Source organism: Suncus etruscus, chromosome 1 (genome assembly GCF_024139225.1).
Source record: "Suncus etruscus isolate mSunEtr1 chromosome 1, mSunEtr1.pri.cur, whole genome shotgun sequence".
Classification (NCBI taxonomy): Eukaryota; Metazoa; Chordata; class Mammalia; order Eulipotyphla; family Soricidae; genus Suncus; species Suncus etruscus.
The window spans coordinates 111,015,453-111,032,069 of NC_064848.1; the positions used below are offsets into that span (position 1 = coordinate 111,015,453).

The window sequence follows — 16,617 nt, forward strand, 5'->3', positions numbered from 1 at the left end:
TGAAAATTATTGGTCTGTGAAGTGACAGAATTAGTGTTTATTAAACCTCAAATGTTTGACAGTGGTTACTGGTGCAGTTAGTGAGCACTATAATGTTGCTATCCTGAGAAGCTATGCAACCAAGTTGTTAAATGCATGGTTATGCCGTAGGTTTCATAGACCCTAACACTTGGTGGCTGTGTGATTCCAGAGCCTCAATTTTCTATCTACAAGATAATAGTAACATCTATACTTTGCTGGATTGTTGTGAGAATTAAACAATAATTATTTGCCAATAAAAAAAAATTGGGGGGGGGGCCACACCCGGTGACGCTCAGGGGTTACTCCTGGCTATGAGTTCAGGCTTGGGGGATCATATGGGATGCCAGGGGATAGAACCTAGGTTCGTCCTAGGCTAGTGCAGGCAAGGCAGGCACCTTACCTCTAGCGCCACCACGCCAGCCCCCCAAATTTTTATTTTATAAATATTTTACATACCAGATCTGTATATCTTAAAGGATGAAATATTGTAATAAATGTGTACTTTCATACTCAGTACTAATTCACTTAAAATATTCTCTTAGGAACACAAAAACGTGGAACAACCTGAAAGTTAAAGGCAAAATACACTTGACCTAATTATACCTTGAAGAAGATAAAGGACAAGAAGCCAGAAAAAGATGACTGTTGATGTTACTTGTAACCACCATCGGAAGAAAAAAGGAAAAAATACCACTCGAACTATTCCCTTTCCAGTCAGCGAAGTCCAAGGACTTTCAGGCTTTGCCTTAGCAAATGCAGACCCTAAAAATAATAACGAAGAATGACTGAGTGAGTGCTTTATTATTCTTTAATTCCTTAGGAGACAGTTCCAACTTGAACAATGAAACATGTATAATTTTATCTAATTTGAGTAAGTAGATAAATTCTTCGTGGTATCATATTAACTCGCAGTATCATTAACTCAGTCACTGTGAAAAACCTATTTCAATTTAAATAATAGCAGTCTGTCTTCAAATCTTTTATGCACGTTAGACAATGTTCAAATGTTAGTTTCAGTTAAGAATAAAAATCACTACTCAAAATTTTATTAGCAAGTCTGATAATTTGCTAAGCAAACATGACTTACTTTTCTTGTAGACTTATTTCTTGGTATGATCTTTAATGGGAGGAAAAGACTAATCAATGGTACTTAAATGTTTCCATTCTCTTTTTAATACCATTTCTACCTTCATTTAGGCTCACATTACTTTTATTTTTAAAAACATATTTAATCCATTTAAAATTACTTTTTCTACAAGTTAGACTCACCTCTTACAAGATCAACATCTATGAGGTCTGGTTTCACATGTGCTGTTTTCTTTGGTTTATTCCTTAACCCCTATAATAGGTTAAAAGAATGTGAGAATTCAATATATAGATATTTCTTACATTTAAATATGTAGATATTTAAATGCAGAATAGGAGAAAAAATAATTTCTTTTTTTTTTTTCAGGCCATACCCATTTGATGCTCAGGGGTTACTCCTGGCTAAGCACTCAGAAATTGCCCCTGGTTGGGGGGACCATATGGGACGCCGGGGGATCGAACCACGGTCCTTCCTTGGCTAGCGCTTGCAAGGCAGACACCTTACCTCTGGCGCCACCTCGCGGCCCCGAAAAAATCACTTCTTAAGATTTCAGTTTTTATTAGAAATCTTTAATATATACTACACAAAAAATAATTATACTTCTGTTACAAATGGCGCATGATTAATTGTAATAAATAGTACTACAACCCCAAAGGATAAATTAAGGTGTATCAATAACATGTGAGGACTGTTTATTACTAAATGAAAAATTCCTAAACAAAGACCATATGGATACCAGTCAATGTATAGTCTGGGATGATCCAGGAGACTTTGTTGACCAGTACAGAATAATAAGGCTGACTGAGGAACAATATCTCTAAGGGGTCCTCCAAATATGGAGGAATTGCTGCAAAAAATAATGGCTCACAGATCTAAGAACAGATAAGGATTCAGACTTCTCAAAAGTCAAGATCTACAGGTGGTATAAGCTCAAAACACAGAGAATGATATTGATTTCAGGGTTGCCACTATGTTTACTGTCCAACACTGACCAGGCCACAATGCCAAATAACATCTCAAAAGCTCTAATGTTGTGCCCAAGAAGAAGAAAGTATGAGCGGTATTAAATTTGAAACTGCTGAAAATAAGATTATATTTCACCCTAAGCATCAAAAAGGCATAACATGTATGCAGGCTATAGAGGTGGATATAAAAAATAATTTAAAAAACTGGAGACGGGGGAGTGGAGAGATAGCACAGTGGTAGGGCATTGCATTGCACCCAGCCAATCCCCGACAGATGGTGGTTGAAATCCCGGCATCCCATATGGTCCCCCATGCCTACCAGGAGCAATTTCTGAGCGCAGAGCCAGGAATAACCCCTGAGCATCACCAGGTATGACCCAAAAACCAAAACCAAAACAACAACAATAATTGGAGAAGGGGCCGAAGAGATAGCATGGAGGTAGGGTGTTAGCCTTGCATGCAGAAGGACGGCAATTAGAATCCCGGCATCCCATATGGTCGGTCCCCCAGCCTGCCAGGAGCGATTTCTAAGCATAGAGCCAAGAGTAGCCCATGAACGCTGTTGGGTGTGACCCAAAAACAAACAAACAAAATAAATTAAAAAAAAAAAACCTGGAGAAATAGTTCAATGAGCTGGAGCACATTTTGCAAGCTAAAAACAGGTTTTGATCCTGGGCACTGCATAGTTTATAGTTTTCTGAATACATGCAAGATGACCACCAAGGACTAGCCAAGACCCCTGTGCATCATGGGGTATTCTACCCACTCCCAGAACCTCCACCAAAAAAAACCCTTTTAAGTTAATAATAGGATATTAAAAATTAGGAAAGCTTAGATTATACTTCTTGAGATGTTAAAGGTTGAGAAATAATACAGTATTTTGATTATTTCAATTGAATTAGCCATGTAACTAAGCAGTAAATCCTTTGGTACTAATCTAAATATCAGTCATCCTCTAAAGTAAAAATTTGATGATTGTTGTCTGCATTCCAAAACAAAAACAAGATAAAATAAGATGTTGGGGCCAGAGACATAGTGTTTAAACACATGCGTGTTTAAAACAAAATTGTACCCTAAAGTCAAAATCTTTGAACATTTTTAGTGTGTACATCTGAAAATACAAACTACCCAAAGACAGAAATAAAAGAGAAAGTCAGGGTTAAAGTGTAGTGATAATATTTTTATAAAGTCAATCCTCATATTCATGAATTCCATATTACCTAGTCTAAATTTACCTAGACTAAAAAACACTCTTGCACCTATGAGTAATGTATTCTCATTTGTAGACAGAAAACACAATTTGTGAAAGCGGGGGGAAAAAAAAGCCTGAGTTGAGTTATCCAAAGTGAATGTTCCCATCTGAGGTCAAACCATGCAAGCTTATCTTTTTGGATTAGCTTTCTTCCTATTAAAAGGGAGTATATTCTTTTTTGGTCCATTTGGTAAGTATTTTGGGGGTTATGTGTTATTGTTGTTGTTGTTGTTTTAGTTTTTAGTTTTTGGGCCACTCTTGGAGGCTCTTCGCTCAGAAATCGATCCTGGCAGGCACAGGGGACCATATGGAATGCTAGAATTTGAACCATTGGTGCTGGGTCGGCAGCTTGCAAGGCAAACGCCCTACTGCTGTGCTATATTTCAGCCCCCCCCCTTTATTGTTTTTAATGGTCCTCATGAATGCTATTCAAATACTGTCTAGTGTTTCTTAGTGCAAGTAGATTATGTTGTGTCTTATTGAGAAAATGTCTGTTAGATAGGGGCCGAAGAGATAGCATGGAGGTAAGGCGTTCGAATCCCGACATTCCATATGGTCCCCTGGGCCTGCCAGGAGCGATTTCTGAGCATAGAGCCAGGAGTAACGTAACCCCTAAGCGCTGCCAGTGTGACCCAAAATAGTGTTAGATACACCCAAAATAGTGTTAGATACACTATTTTCAGGTATGATTTACAGTGCTGTTGGTGAAGAATTCAATGTCAATGAACTACCAATATGTATTAAGTGTGATATTTTTCAACAGAAGCACAGGTAAGACAAGGCTACTCATTAATGGTAGATGAAAGCCAGTATAATTAGAGGCATAACAATAACATATTTTGTAACAATTTAGGAATAATCTTATTGTAAGTATTATATGACAATCTGAAGTATAATTTACTCCTGCACACCTAAATTTCTTTTTAAGAATCCAAACAACATATTCTTACTGAATAAAATTAAAATATTATATTGTATTCCTAAAATGTAATGAAGCAAATAGCTTTAAGTTCTGAATGTTTTAAATCTCTTAATTACACAATAATGTTGAGCCAGAGGTAGAGAGGTCTGTTTAAGTTTAGAAAAATTTATCTTCAGTGACCCAGATTTTCCATACATAAGTCTACTATAATATTTAGGCTACATCAAAGAATGTAACTATTAGTTTCATTTTCCAGAAATCCTGATTAATTCCTTCCACCCCATTTTTCTTCTAATAACTCTAAAATAGCACAGTTGTTTTTGCTGAAGCTTTTAAAACTATAATAAATTCCCAGAAAGGAGAATTCCACACTTCCTTTTAAATTATGTTGGGTGGTAAATAAAATCAAAGTTTTTAATTGTTATTTCTAAACTGTTTAAAGAAAAATGATAACTTACAAGATATTTTGTATTCTAGCAATATGGGCCTTTAATTTACAAAGCAAATAATTCCAAGATATATACTTCTTCCATGTTTCTTTAATTTTTTTACTTTCTCACTGCTTTGACAGATGGGAAAGATGAACTCAAAACATTTGGTAAACCCAAAAACAAAAACAAAAAATGGAGCTGGAGAGAACACAGCAGTAGGGTGTTCGCCTTACACAGGGCTGAAGGACCTAGGTTTGATGCCGGCATCCCCTATGGTCCCCTGAGCCTGCCAGGGGTGATTTCTGAGAGCAGAACCAGGAGTAACCCATGAGCGCTGCCAGTTGTGCCCCGAAAACAAAATCAAAAATGTCTGATAAAGTATTTTCTAAACAATGAATGCAATATTTGTCCTTTTTAAAAACCAATTATTAATCACAACAAATCAGTTACATATTTGTCTTGCTTCCTTAACGTAACTGAAAATTTAATTTATAACAAATTTTTATTATAGTTACCACATGTTTACAATTTCATTTTTTTTGGGAGGGGGTCACACCCAGAGGCACTCAGGACTGGCTCTATGCTCAGAAATCACTCCTGTAGATAAGAAGGCCATTGATTTTTGTGTGTTAATTTTGTGGCCTGCCTCTTTGCTATATGAATATATTGTTTCTAGGAGCTTTTGGGTAGTCTTTAGGGTTTTCTAAATATAGTATCATGTAATCTACAAACAGCAAGAGCTTGACATCTTCCTTTCGTATCTTGATGCCCTTGCTATCTCTTTCTTGTCTAATTGTTATGGCAAGTACTTACAATACCATGTTGGATAGGAGTGGCAAGAGGGGAAAGCCTTGTCTTGTGCCGAATTTTAAGGAAAAGATTTCCAATTTTGCACCATTCTATTTTTGTCTGTTCACATTCTTTGAATATTTTTTCCATTGTCTGATCGTTTGTTTTAAGGCTCTTTTCCAATCTCTTCTGTTGTATTGAGTGGTTATGCATCTCATCTTTTAGCTCACTGAGTCTGTCCTCAGCCGCTGTTAACTCTGTTGAAGAGGCTTTTCAGTTAGGTTTTCATTTCACCAAGTTTTTTAGTCTTGTTATTTCAGTTTGGGTTTTTTTCATTTCTACTTTTATATTCTCTTGATTCTTATTTGCGGTTTATTCAGTTCATTGCATGGCAAGAACAGACCACAAATAGTAAGAGAGTGCAGTTAGAGCAGTGACCATATGACAATGATAATTGAAAATGATCATTCTGGACAAGAATTGGGAACTGAGTGTTGAAAAGAGATAAAGTGAAATGGGGCTGGAAAAATAGATAGCACAGCATTAGGGCATTTGCCTTGAACATAGCCGATCCAGGATGGAAGGTGGTTCAAATCCCGGCATCCTCCGAGTGTGGCCCATAAAGCAAAAAAAAAGGGGGGGGGGAATATACACGTACCCCTTCAGTAACAGTAGTCTAAAACCAGTCTAAAACGGGAAATAAAAAGAGGAAAGGAATAAAAAAAGGAGGAGAGGAGAGTCGGAGAAACTAAGGAGGGGGTAAAGAATGGGAGGGGAAGAAAGGGGAGAAGACAGAGAAGAAAAATGTCTGCCATAAAGGCAGGAAGGGAAAGGAGATGGGAAACTGGGACATTGGTGGTGGAAATATGCACTAGTGAAAGAATGGTTGTATGGTTGTTGGACATTGTATGACTGAAACTCAAATATTAACAACTTTATAACTATTTTTCATGGTCTTTTGTTTTGTTTTGTTTTTTGGGGTCACATCCGACAGCGCTCAGGGGTTACTCCTGGCTCTGCGCTCAGAAATCGCTCCTGGCAGTCTCAGGGGACCATATGGGATGCCAGGATTCAAACCACTGTCATTCTGCATGCAAGGCAAATGCCTTACCTCCATGCTATCTCTCCGGCCCTGATGGTCATTTAAATTTTAAAAAATTAAATAGCTGCTTCCCAATGTTCCATCTTTTTCCTCATTCATTAGAAATTCAATCAATACTAGGGCTGTGCCTATATACTATATATAGCAGATAAAATATATTTGTATATATATTTGTGACACATTGTAGATATAATTCTTAACATGCTAAAGGCTTTAACATCTCTCTTCAGTATAAATTATAAACCTAAAACAGAATTCTGTGTTTGCTCCTCTTATATAACTTTGTGAGATAATGTTTCTGTCATTTTTTTCAGATTAGGCCTTAGCTCATGGATATAACAATTAAACTCCTCCTGGCTTTTCTTGTCCTGATTCCTTTCCATCCAAACTATTTTGATTTGATTTTTGGGGAGAGGGTCATATTCAGCAGTAGTGCCTAGGTCTTACTCCTAGCTCTGCTGCACTCCTGCTTGGCTCAATGAACCATATGGGATACTAGGGACTGAGTCTGTGTCAGCCATGTTCAAGACAAAAACTCTCTCCATTGAACTGAATTTCCATTCCCCACTTCCAAATTATTTTGAATGAAGGTTCTTGAAGTTTCCAGAGTCAATCATGTTCCTTTCCTGCTATAGAATGTTTTCATATACTCTTCATTCTGCCTGGAATATTTTCCTCATTCTACTCAGTATCTATCAAGTTCAGTTCATGAGTCATTTCCTCACTGAACTCTTCTCTAACTTCTCAAGGGCTGCCTAACCTCTGTTCCTTATAGTGGCAAACAAAAGCATTTCTGTATAGAAATATTCTCAAATTCTGAATTTCTCTAATATAGATCTCATTTACAAAATTATTATACATTTCATCCGTTCTTTTCATATTTAATCCTATCATTAACACACAGTAGTAGGTGTTTACCACAACTGTCTTAATTCTTTTTGAAAATAGTTCAAAATTTCAAACTGACAAATGGAAAAAGCTTTTGCTCTTTCTTATAAATCAGGGGTCTCAAACTCAATTTACCTGGGGGCCACAGGAGGCAAAGTCGGGGTGACCCTTGAGTGCAAAGTCAGCAGTAAGCCTTGAACATTGGGGGGGTGTGACCTAAACAACTAAAACAAAACAAAACAAAAAAGATTCCTCTAGGGCAGGGCCACAAAATGTTGTACGGTGAGCTGCGAATTTGAGACCCCTGTTATAAATGATTCAATTGTTTCAATACCGACAGTTTTGTTGAAAAGCTGAAGTAATTATATACAGACATTAGTTTTAATCCTATTGTAAACCTTTCTGTACAAAATAGAAAATGTCAAGCAACTAGAGAAACATTCTCTGGAAGCAGATTAAATTTAGCTCGTGCAGGAACACAATGGTTAGTATTTTCTATGCAAGTAAAAAATATAAATTTTATTACCAAAAAACGACTGCTGAAAAACAGAACCAATTTAGTTTCAAAAAATTTTCATGCTAGCAAGGTAGATTTTGAGATTATCTTATCAGTGATTTCATGTTTAAGAAGAAAATACCTAACAAAATATTTGAATTAGTGCTTTATATTTCTAGTATCTTTTAAAGGCAAACTTTTCCTGAACTTTATGTGTGTCCATGTCATTCTGTTAGTAGCACCAAAAAGCGATTTCAATTAAGCATAACATTTCCTTCCACAAGTTCAATCAGGCAGAACAAAACCTGATACACTTACCAATTTAATAAACTGTACAGAACAATGACAGCATCAAAAGGAAGGAAAAGCAAACTAGAAGTATAAGGTGACAAGTGAAAAGGGAAAAGAGCTGACAAAAAATAAGTCAGTATAAATTAAATTTTAAGACAGAAATTTGCTAAAATGGAAAAATACAAATCATCACAAGTTAAAAGTGACCTGTCATCAAAATAAGAGCTTAGCTCTAGATTTAAGATTCTGGTTAAGTAATCATAATTTATACCTTAAAGGCATGTGAAAAGACATTAAGAATAGTCTTAAAACAATATTTAGAACTATACTTCATAATCCACAAAATAAAATTGAATTGTTTACCTTGATTTCTCTTTGTTCAAGGGATTTTTCCCATATTTGTTGGTCATATGCCCCAATCTGTGAAAATAAAGAGACAATTCTACATTAAAGTATTAAGAATAGCAATGGATGGGGTCAGAGAGATAGCATGGAGGTAAGGTGTTTGCCTTGCATGCAAAAGGTTGGTGGTTCGAATCCCAGCACTTCATATGGTTCCTCAAGCCTGCCAGGGGCGATTTCTGAGCATAGAGCCAGGAGTAAACCCTGAGCGCCACCGGATATGACCTAAAAACCAAACCAAAACAAACCAAAAACAAAAAAAAAATAGAAATGGGTATGATTCTGCTTTAATAGGTTTTTTGTTTGTTTGTTTTGTTGGTTTGTTTTTGTTTTTGTTTTTGAGCCACACCCAGTGACACTCAGGGGTTACTCCTGGCTATTCGCTCAGAAATTGCTCCTGGCTTGGGGGGCCATATGGGACGTCGGGGATCGAACTATGGTCTGTCCTAGGCTAGTGTGGGCAAGGTAGATGCCTTACCCCTTGTGCCACCGCACCAGCCCCTTCAATAGGTTTAATTCTGTTTCAACTACAAAGTAACTTGGTATGTACATTTAGTACACATTAGATTTAGCTGTGTCTCAGATTTCTGTGATCAATACTATATTACAGTCATTCTGAAAAGTATGGTTCAAAACCAGCAGTATGGTTTAAGAAGCAGCAAATTCATTTAGGAATTTGTTAGAAATGCAAGCTCAGCTCTTGCCCAGTTAGCTGAACCAAAAATATGGTTGGTGCCCAACAATCTTAAGAAAAAAAAATTTCTGCTTGTCTACATATGTGTATGTCAGAGGTGTCATGAAAACAGAGTGATGATAGGAAATAAAGTAAAGCCAAAGATCCCTTCTGTCCTAGCCTCTGATGAAATACTACCAGTATTTCATACTGATATCTCATAAGATGCCTACAAAATGAGAACACCTCTGTCAGGGATCAAGAACTTCCCTTGTATGAAACAATCTTGCTGTCAATCATATGAGAAAATGAGTAATGAAGTGAAAAACATAATGATGAAGGACAAAACAGTTTCTCAAAAATAATAGTAGTAAATCAAGAAAGATGTTCAGTTAATGCTAAAAAAAAAAAAAAAAAAAAAGGGCCGGAGAGCAGTGGCACAGCAGTAAAGTATTTGCCCTACATGCGTCTGACCTAGGATGGACAGTGGTTCGATCCCCTGATTCCATATGGTCCCCCAAGCCAGGAGCAATTTCTGAGCATGTAGCCAGGAGTAACCCCCGAGCAACCCAATGTGGTCCAAAAACAAATACAAACAAACAAACAAAAAAAAAAAAAAACAAATGATCCAAAGTTTCTATTTCACCTCTCAAACATAGATACTCGACAGACTTAAGTCAACTAAAAACTGTTTCTTTTTTGTAGTTCTATATAAATTAAGTCAAGAGAGAGAGAATAAAACTTAAATCCCTTTGGCGGGGGTAGGGGGATGACACACCCACCTGGTAACACTCAGAGGTTACTCCCAGTGGTTCCTACTCCTGGCAGGCTCAGGCAACCATGTGGGATGCTACGGATCAAACCAGGGTTGCTTTCATGCCTGGCAAATGCCCTAGCCACTGTGCTATCACTCCAGCCCTAAATCCTATGTTTTTAATTGAGAATAAAGTGCAATGTTTTGTCTACTTCTAAATCTCAGCTACTTTTTTTTTCTTTTGGGGGGGGGTTTGGGCCACACCTATAGGTAGGTACTCAGTGGTTACTGCTGGCTCTGTGCTAGGAAATCGCCAGGATCAAATCCAGGTCCACCCCAGGTTGGCAGTGTGCGAGGCAAACGCCCTATCGCTATGCTATCACTCCCCCACTTTGGGGGAGGTTTCTTTTGGCCCACCAGGCAATGTTCAGGGTTATTCCTGGCCCTGATATCAAGAAATAATCATGGAGGTGTTCAGGGAACTATTTGGGATGCTGGGGATAGATCACGTTTTGTTATGTGCAAGGTAAATGCCACGTCCTAGCCATTGTACAACAGCTCCAGCCCTTCAGCTAAATTTCTAACTTCTTCCTCTTGTTCTTACAATACTCTTCCCAGCTTGGGTGTTTAGGAACTGACTATTCAATGGAACAACGAGATTCATATTCTAGTGATGGCTTGCTGGTAGAGACTCAGAATTGTATGAGTAATTCTATAGATTTCCGATAACTTCTCCACAAGTAATAATTCAATTCACTAAGGGAAAACATTTTTTCCACCATAAGACAAGATAAAATCCTGACAGATAACTGATATGTATCCTGCAGTTCTGTGCATGCTCTGGTATCTGGCTATGATAAAAAATTTCATCAACACTCTTATTATTACCCCCATGAACGCCCTAACAAAGAAAGCCTCTGGTGTACAATTTTTCAACAAAAGCTGACTATAGCCAACTTTTTACAGATGGTCTCAGACAACCAAACACTATCTCTAAAACTTCATTCTTTGTCTCTGAAATCAGGTCTCAGGTCTGCCTATACTATACTGATCTCCTATGATATACTGATGATACTCCTATGATATACTGATCTCCTAGAATGCCAGTTCCAAATTTTCTTTCCATAAGCTTTACTTCCTACTTATTCCTTTTTGCAGTACATCTAGCCTACATTTCAACAACTAAGATTAAACCCAGAAGCTATAAATTATCTTCATTTTTTTTCTTTTCCAAACCTAGTATGTTTTTCATTTAACTTCTTTCCTATTTTTATAAATAAGCTTTGAGCCATTACAGATATTAATACTGATTTAAAATATAAATAACTCAGGAAGAAATAAGCGACATAAAAAATTTTTTAAAAGAAAAGGCTGAGATACATCAAGATATATCAAATAGAATGATAAAGAACTTAATGAATATTCCTTTAGTAGGTTTTCTAATCTAATAAAGACCATTTTATCTATTCATTCCATTATTTCCCCATTTTTTGTGGAGTGCAAGTACTGGATCCAGGTAATCATATATGCAAGGCAAGTGTTCAACATTTCTGTGACATGTCCTATTCCTGAAGACTTTTTTTTAAAATGTAAGTCATAAATCTTAATAAAACTTACAAGTTACATTAAAATTATGTGTGTACATATATGTATATCGGGCAGTAAAAAGGATTCATTATCAGTGACTTTGTAGGCAAAAACAGCACTTTTTACTTGCTGATTTTCATTGGTACTTTATCACTTTTTGTTTCCAAAATGATATGTATTACTTCTAGAAGCCAGGATTCTAATTTGAACTAATTATCTAAGAAAACCAAAGGATAGAGAAAACAAGATATGAGAGAAGGAGAAGAAATTCGAAGGGAGAGTAGCTAAAAATGGACTCAGAGATAGTACAGTAGGTAAGACCCTTGCTATGCAGAAGGCTCATCAGGGTTCTAACTCAGCACTCCAGAAGAACTCCTGAACCCCACCAGGAGTAATTCTAAGTGTAGAACCAGGAGTGCCCCACCCCCCAAAGAAACAAAAGACTGCCCATATGTCAAGGTCCTGATTTCTTAATTGGCAGGTTGTGACTCTATGTGGAATCATATAACTGAATGTGGAAGTCATTTAAAAATAAACATCTTTATGGTTAACTATCAGCAATTTTTTATTTGTACATCTACTTCTTATAATTATATACCTTGAGTCATATAATAAGTTGTTGGGCCAAAGGGGCTGGCTGCAAGTGAAAAGGTTTTTAAGAAAATCCTGGAAATTGTGAGAACCAATTCTGACTTCTAAGAAAAAAAATTTAATGAGTACAAATAGTAAAATTTAGTTAAGGGACTATAAGATGCCATACAGTGTTAGATTACACCTTATTTTACCTAAAACCAAGATCATCTCTGGTTCCTTTGTATATTTGTTTACGACTTGGATTTACCCCAAAACAGGGATTGTCCTACTTGTAAACCTGGATGAGACTGGCTCAGGATAGCCTGAGCTATCTGTCCTTTATGTCAGTTCTGGCAGGCAAATGGTGGAGATATTAGGTAGAAGATTGCCAGACTACACTTGTTTCATCCTCAGCCTGATTTGGATTATTTCATGTGGCAACCTGATTCAGACTTGTTCGCCTGGGGTGATTTTACAATACATGGGCCTTGCATGTAGCTGAACCCAGTTCAACCTTGTTACCATATAACCCAAGCAGCATATGGACTGACCATAATTATTCCTGAGCACTGTCAGGTGTGATCTAAACGCTACCTGTCTCCCAAAATCAACCATATAATTTGATCATAAAATGGTAAATACCACTTAAAGTTTCTTTAAAATCTTTTTATTTATTTTATAAATAAATATTTATTTATTTTAATAAAAATATCTTTAAGTACCTTGATTACAAACATGATTGTAGTTTTGTAGTTGTGTTTCAATGCAATGGTCTAAATAGGAGTTGTCTCAAACACCCTTAGCCCCGGATTATAAAAGTGAGAAGGAAATAAACTGAGTGGAATAGAAGAAACATAAATATGAAATGATAGGGGCCAAGGGCCAGCAGTTTTAGGTACATTGGTAGTGTTAAAAGAGGACAGAACTAAATATCCAAGCTAAAAGCAACAACAATGAAATCAAGAGATGCAAACTTTAACAATCTAAAGTTCAAATGGGCCTGTTAAACTAGCAGGATGAGGGGGAGGAGGTGGTATGAAATTCACTTGGGGAACATTGGTGGAGGGAAGTGGACACTGGTGGTGGGGTAGGCCCTTATTCATTGTATGTCTGAAATCCAACTATGAAGGACTTTTCAATCACAATGGTTTAAATAAAATTAAAAAAAAAAAGAGTATTAAGTTGAGTGAAATCATTCAATGGGAGAAAACAGTCTAGAATTTTTCTCATATGTGGGATTGTTAAAAACAAATCATAGGGTGATGTGATACATCCAATGCAATAAATACTATATACTGTAAAGAACGATGAAATCATGCAACTCCCTGAAACATTGATGGAACTGGAAAATATGAGGCAATATTTGTCATATAAATATTTGTCAATATTGTCATATTGAGGCATGGGGGGGCTCAAAACACACTTCAGTTCAGAGAGTAATAGAAGCATGTTTTTTTGGATGGCATAAATGATAACTAGGATTTTTTAAATTATAATATCGTGATTTTTTTACCGCCAAGATTTCTAACACAGTTGTTTGAGGCATTAAATAACCAAACACCATTTCCACCACCAGTGTGACGTTTTGCCCTCAATTTCCCACCCACTACCAGATCCTGCCTCCTTGCAGGTACAAATTTACTTCATATCATTTGTTATAACAAAAAGGCATATGAAATCATCAAAATTTATATCAACAAGGGTCAATTTGAAATGACTGTTTATCTCTCCATAGTGTTACTAAAGTCAGTATCTAAGGATTTACTGGGCTGTGGATTGTGTTAGTTGAACCTTCTGTTACCGTTTAGGCCCACTGAGCTTGGTAAATTAGTATGCAACTTACCATAATATTTCCTATGAGTCTACTGGGCTGACAGGACTATATAAAATTCTGAAGTATCACATGGTTGTGCAGGTCAGGATTTATAGATCTAATATAAATTATGTGGCTTGGCATTTTGATAAGGTTAAGTCAGAGAGCTGGACTGTTTCTGTAGGAGAGTTGGGTGTGGTGCTGGGCTGCTGTGGTTCATGTAGAAAGGAGAGTCTGCCCCTATCCATTCTGAGAATTCCACAGAGAAATCAGTCTAGACTGATCTGGGAAGTATCAGTGGCCATTATTTCCTTTTGGAGTTAAGCCAGGTTGTTTTTCTGCCAGGAAAATGGCAGGTAGAGGTGAAGGCTGGGTTTTCTGGCTATGCTGGGGTCAGAATGGGAGTGTGTAGTGGAGGGGTACTTGGCCCAACTCCATCCCAATACCTAGGATTTTTGAACACATATTTACTTACATACTCTGCACATGAAATCAAAGACATGCATGCAACAATGCATACAGTTATCCCCCTTTGCTTAAAAAAAAGGCTATGTAAAAGTTAGGTGTCTGATGGCCTTCCCCTCCTCCCCAACCATTTTTTATTGATGTATTTATCAAAATTTGTAACAGTATTGATATTATTGTTTTATACTTGCAGTGCTGCTATGCCCACCAGGGTGCCAGAAATCCTCTACCTCTATTCCAAAATTCCTTCTCTGATCCTCTCTCTTCACCTCAAACCACAGTTCCATCAACCATATTTTAGAAGTCAATTCTTGTAAGACTGCCTAATCCCTTTGTGTTTTTATGTTCCACACAAATGAGATCATATGGTATTTGGTCGTTCCCCCACTTTTTGGTTTATGGCTTTGGAACCACACTCAGCTATGCAAAGAGGCTCTGTGCTCAAGGATCACCCCCAGCAGGCTTAGGGACTCTGATGAGTGCCAACGATCAAATATAGGTTGGCTGCATGCAAAGCACGCATCCTAAACCTGTACTAATGTTCTGGCCCCTGTCTTTTAGTTCCTTCCTTCCTTCCTTCCTTCCTTCCTTCCTTCCTTCCTTCCTTCCTTCCTTCCTTCCTTCTTTCTTTCTTTTTCTTTCTTCTTATATCTTATTTGTCAACTTTTTAAGTTCTTTGTCTTTTACTTTCTAACTGAACTCTTTCAGTATGAAACCATCCAATTAAATCCAAGTTGCAGCTAATTACAGAATTTCATCTTTTCTCATAACATATTTATTGTGATCTATGCACATACACAAATTCACATACACACAACACAATTTCTCTTTCCAATCACATGTTTTAGGCACTCTGGTTATTACTAGATCCTGACTATTGCAAATAATGTGATAAACACTGGTGTCTCCCTTCAAACTAATATTTTTATGTTCTTGGAACAGATGTCAAGGAGTGGTATCACTGGATTTTATGTATATTCTAATCTGATCTTTTTTCACCACATTCCCTCCAGCAGTTACCATTTCCAGAACTTTTGATATAGACTTTTCTTGCTGGTGTGGGATATTTCATTATAATTTTTATGTCCATTTCCCCAATAGCGATGAAGAACATCTTTTCATATGCCTACTGGTCATCTTTATCTCTTCTTAGAGAAAGTATCTGTTCATCTGCCCATTTCTATGAAGTTATATTTTGTTATTGTTATTGAGTTTGAGTGTAATTTATGCATTTTGGATATTAGCCCTTTGATGTACAATATGCAAATATTTCTCCACATCAAAAAAATAGTCTGGGGGCCAGGCGGTGGTGCTAGAGGTAAGGTGCCTGCCTTGCCTGCGCTAGCCTTGGACGGACCACGGTTCGATCCCCAGGTGTCCCATATGGTCCCCCAAGCCAGGAGCAACTTCTGAGCGCATAGCCAGGAGTAACCCCTGAGCGTTACTGGGTGTGGCCCCAAAACCAAAAAAAGAGTCTGTTTTTGTTGTTTTGGTCACACCTGCCAATATTCAGGAATAGCTCTGGCTATATATTCAGAGGTCACTCCCAGTGGTGTTAAGGGGGCCATGCATGAGAGCAAGAGACCTTATGCTTATGTAAAGTATGTGTTTGGTCCAGTGAGGTTTCCTTTTAATGTAGGGCTCATTTCTTTTGAAGTATAGAAGAAATCTTTTAGTTTGATACAAGCCCACTTGTTTGTATTTTTGTTATGTTTTGTTTTGTTTTTGCCACTTAGAATTATCTCTGAAACAATTTAAAAAGCTACTCTTAGGTGATCTGATTACCTGTTAGGTCATCACATTCAGAACAGCAATGGCTCAGATATCAAGAGGCTAAAGAGAAGGTATCCTGTGCCTCAAAAAGGCAGTTACCAATAGTTCATTAGATTAAGTGCCTAAGAGATTCAGAACTCACAAAGCACATGGAGGTTTTTGTTTATAAAAGCAACTAATTCTCTTAAAAAGCAGATATACCATATACCATATCTATACATATATACTATATATGCCTAAATCCTTTTCTCCTCTACTATCATGCTTAGTTTCACATTTTAGGATCATTTGAGAGATTGAAAAGAAAATTTAATATCAAATTTAATTTTAAAA

At 37.0% G+C, this 16,617-nt stretch overlaps 1 protein-coding gene across 1 annotated transcript in view; it reads right to left on the bottom strand.

Annotated features, from left to right (window-relative positions):
* The window catches only part of PHTF2 (putative homeodomain transcription factor 2), a 138,157-nt gene that overhangs the window by 59,199 nt on the left and 62,341 nt on the right, over positions 1-16,617 (bottom strand). The window contains 3 exon segments of the mRNA XM_049783854.1: positions 625-783; positions 1,291-1,360; positions 8,608-8,664. Of these exon segments, the coding sequence (XP_049639811.1) occupies positions 625-783; positions 1,291-1,360; positions 8,608-8,664 (286 nt within the window).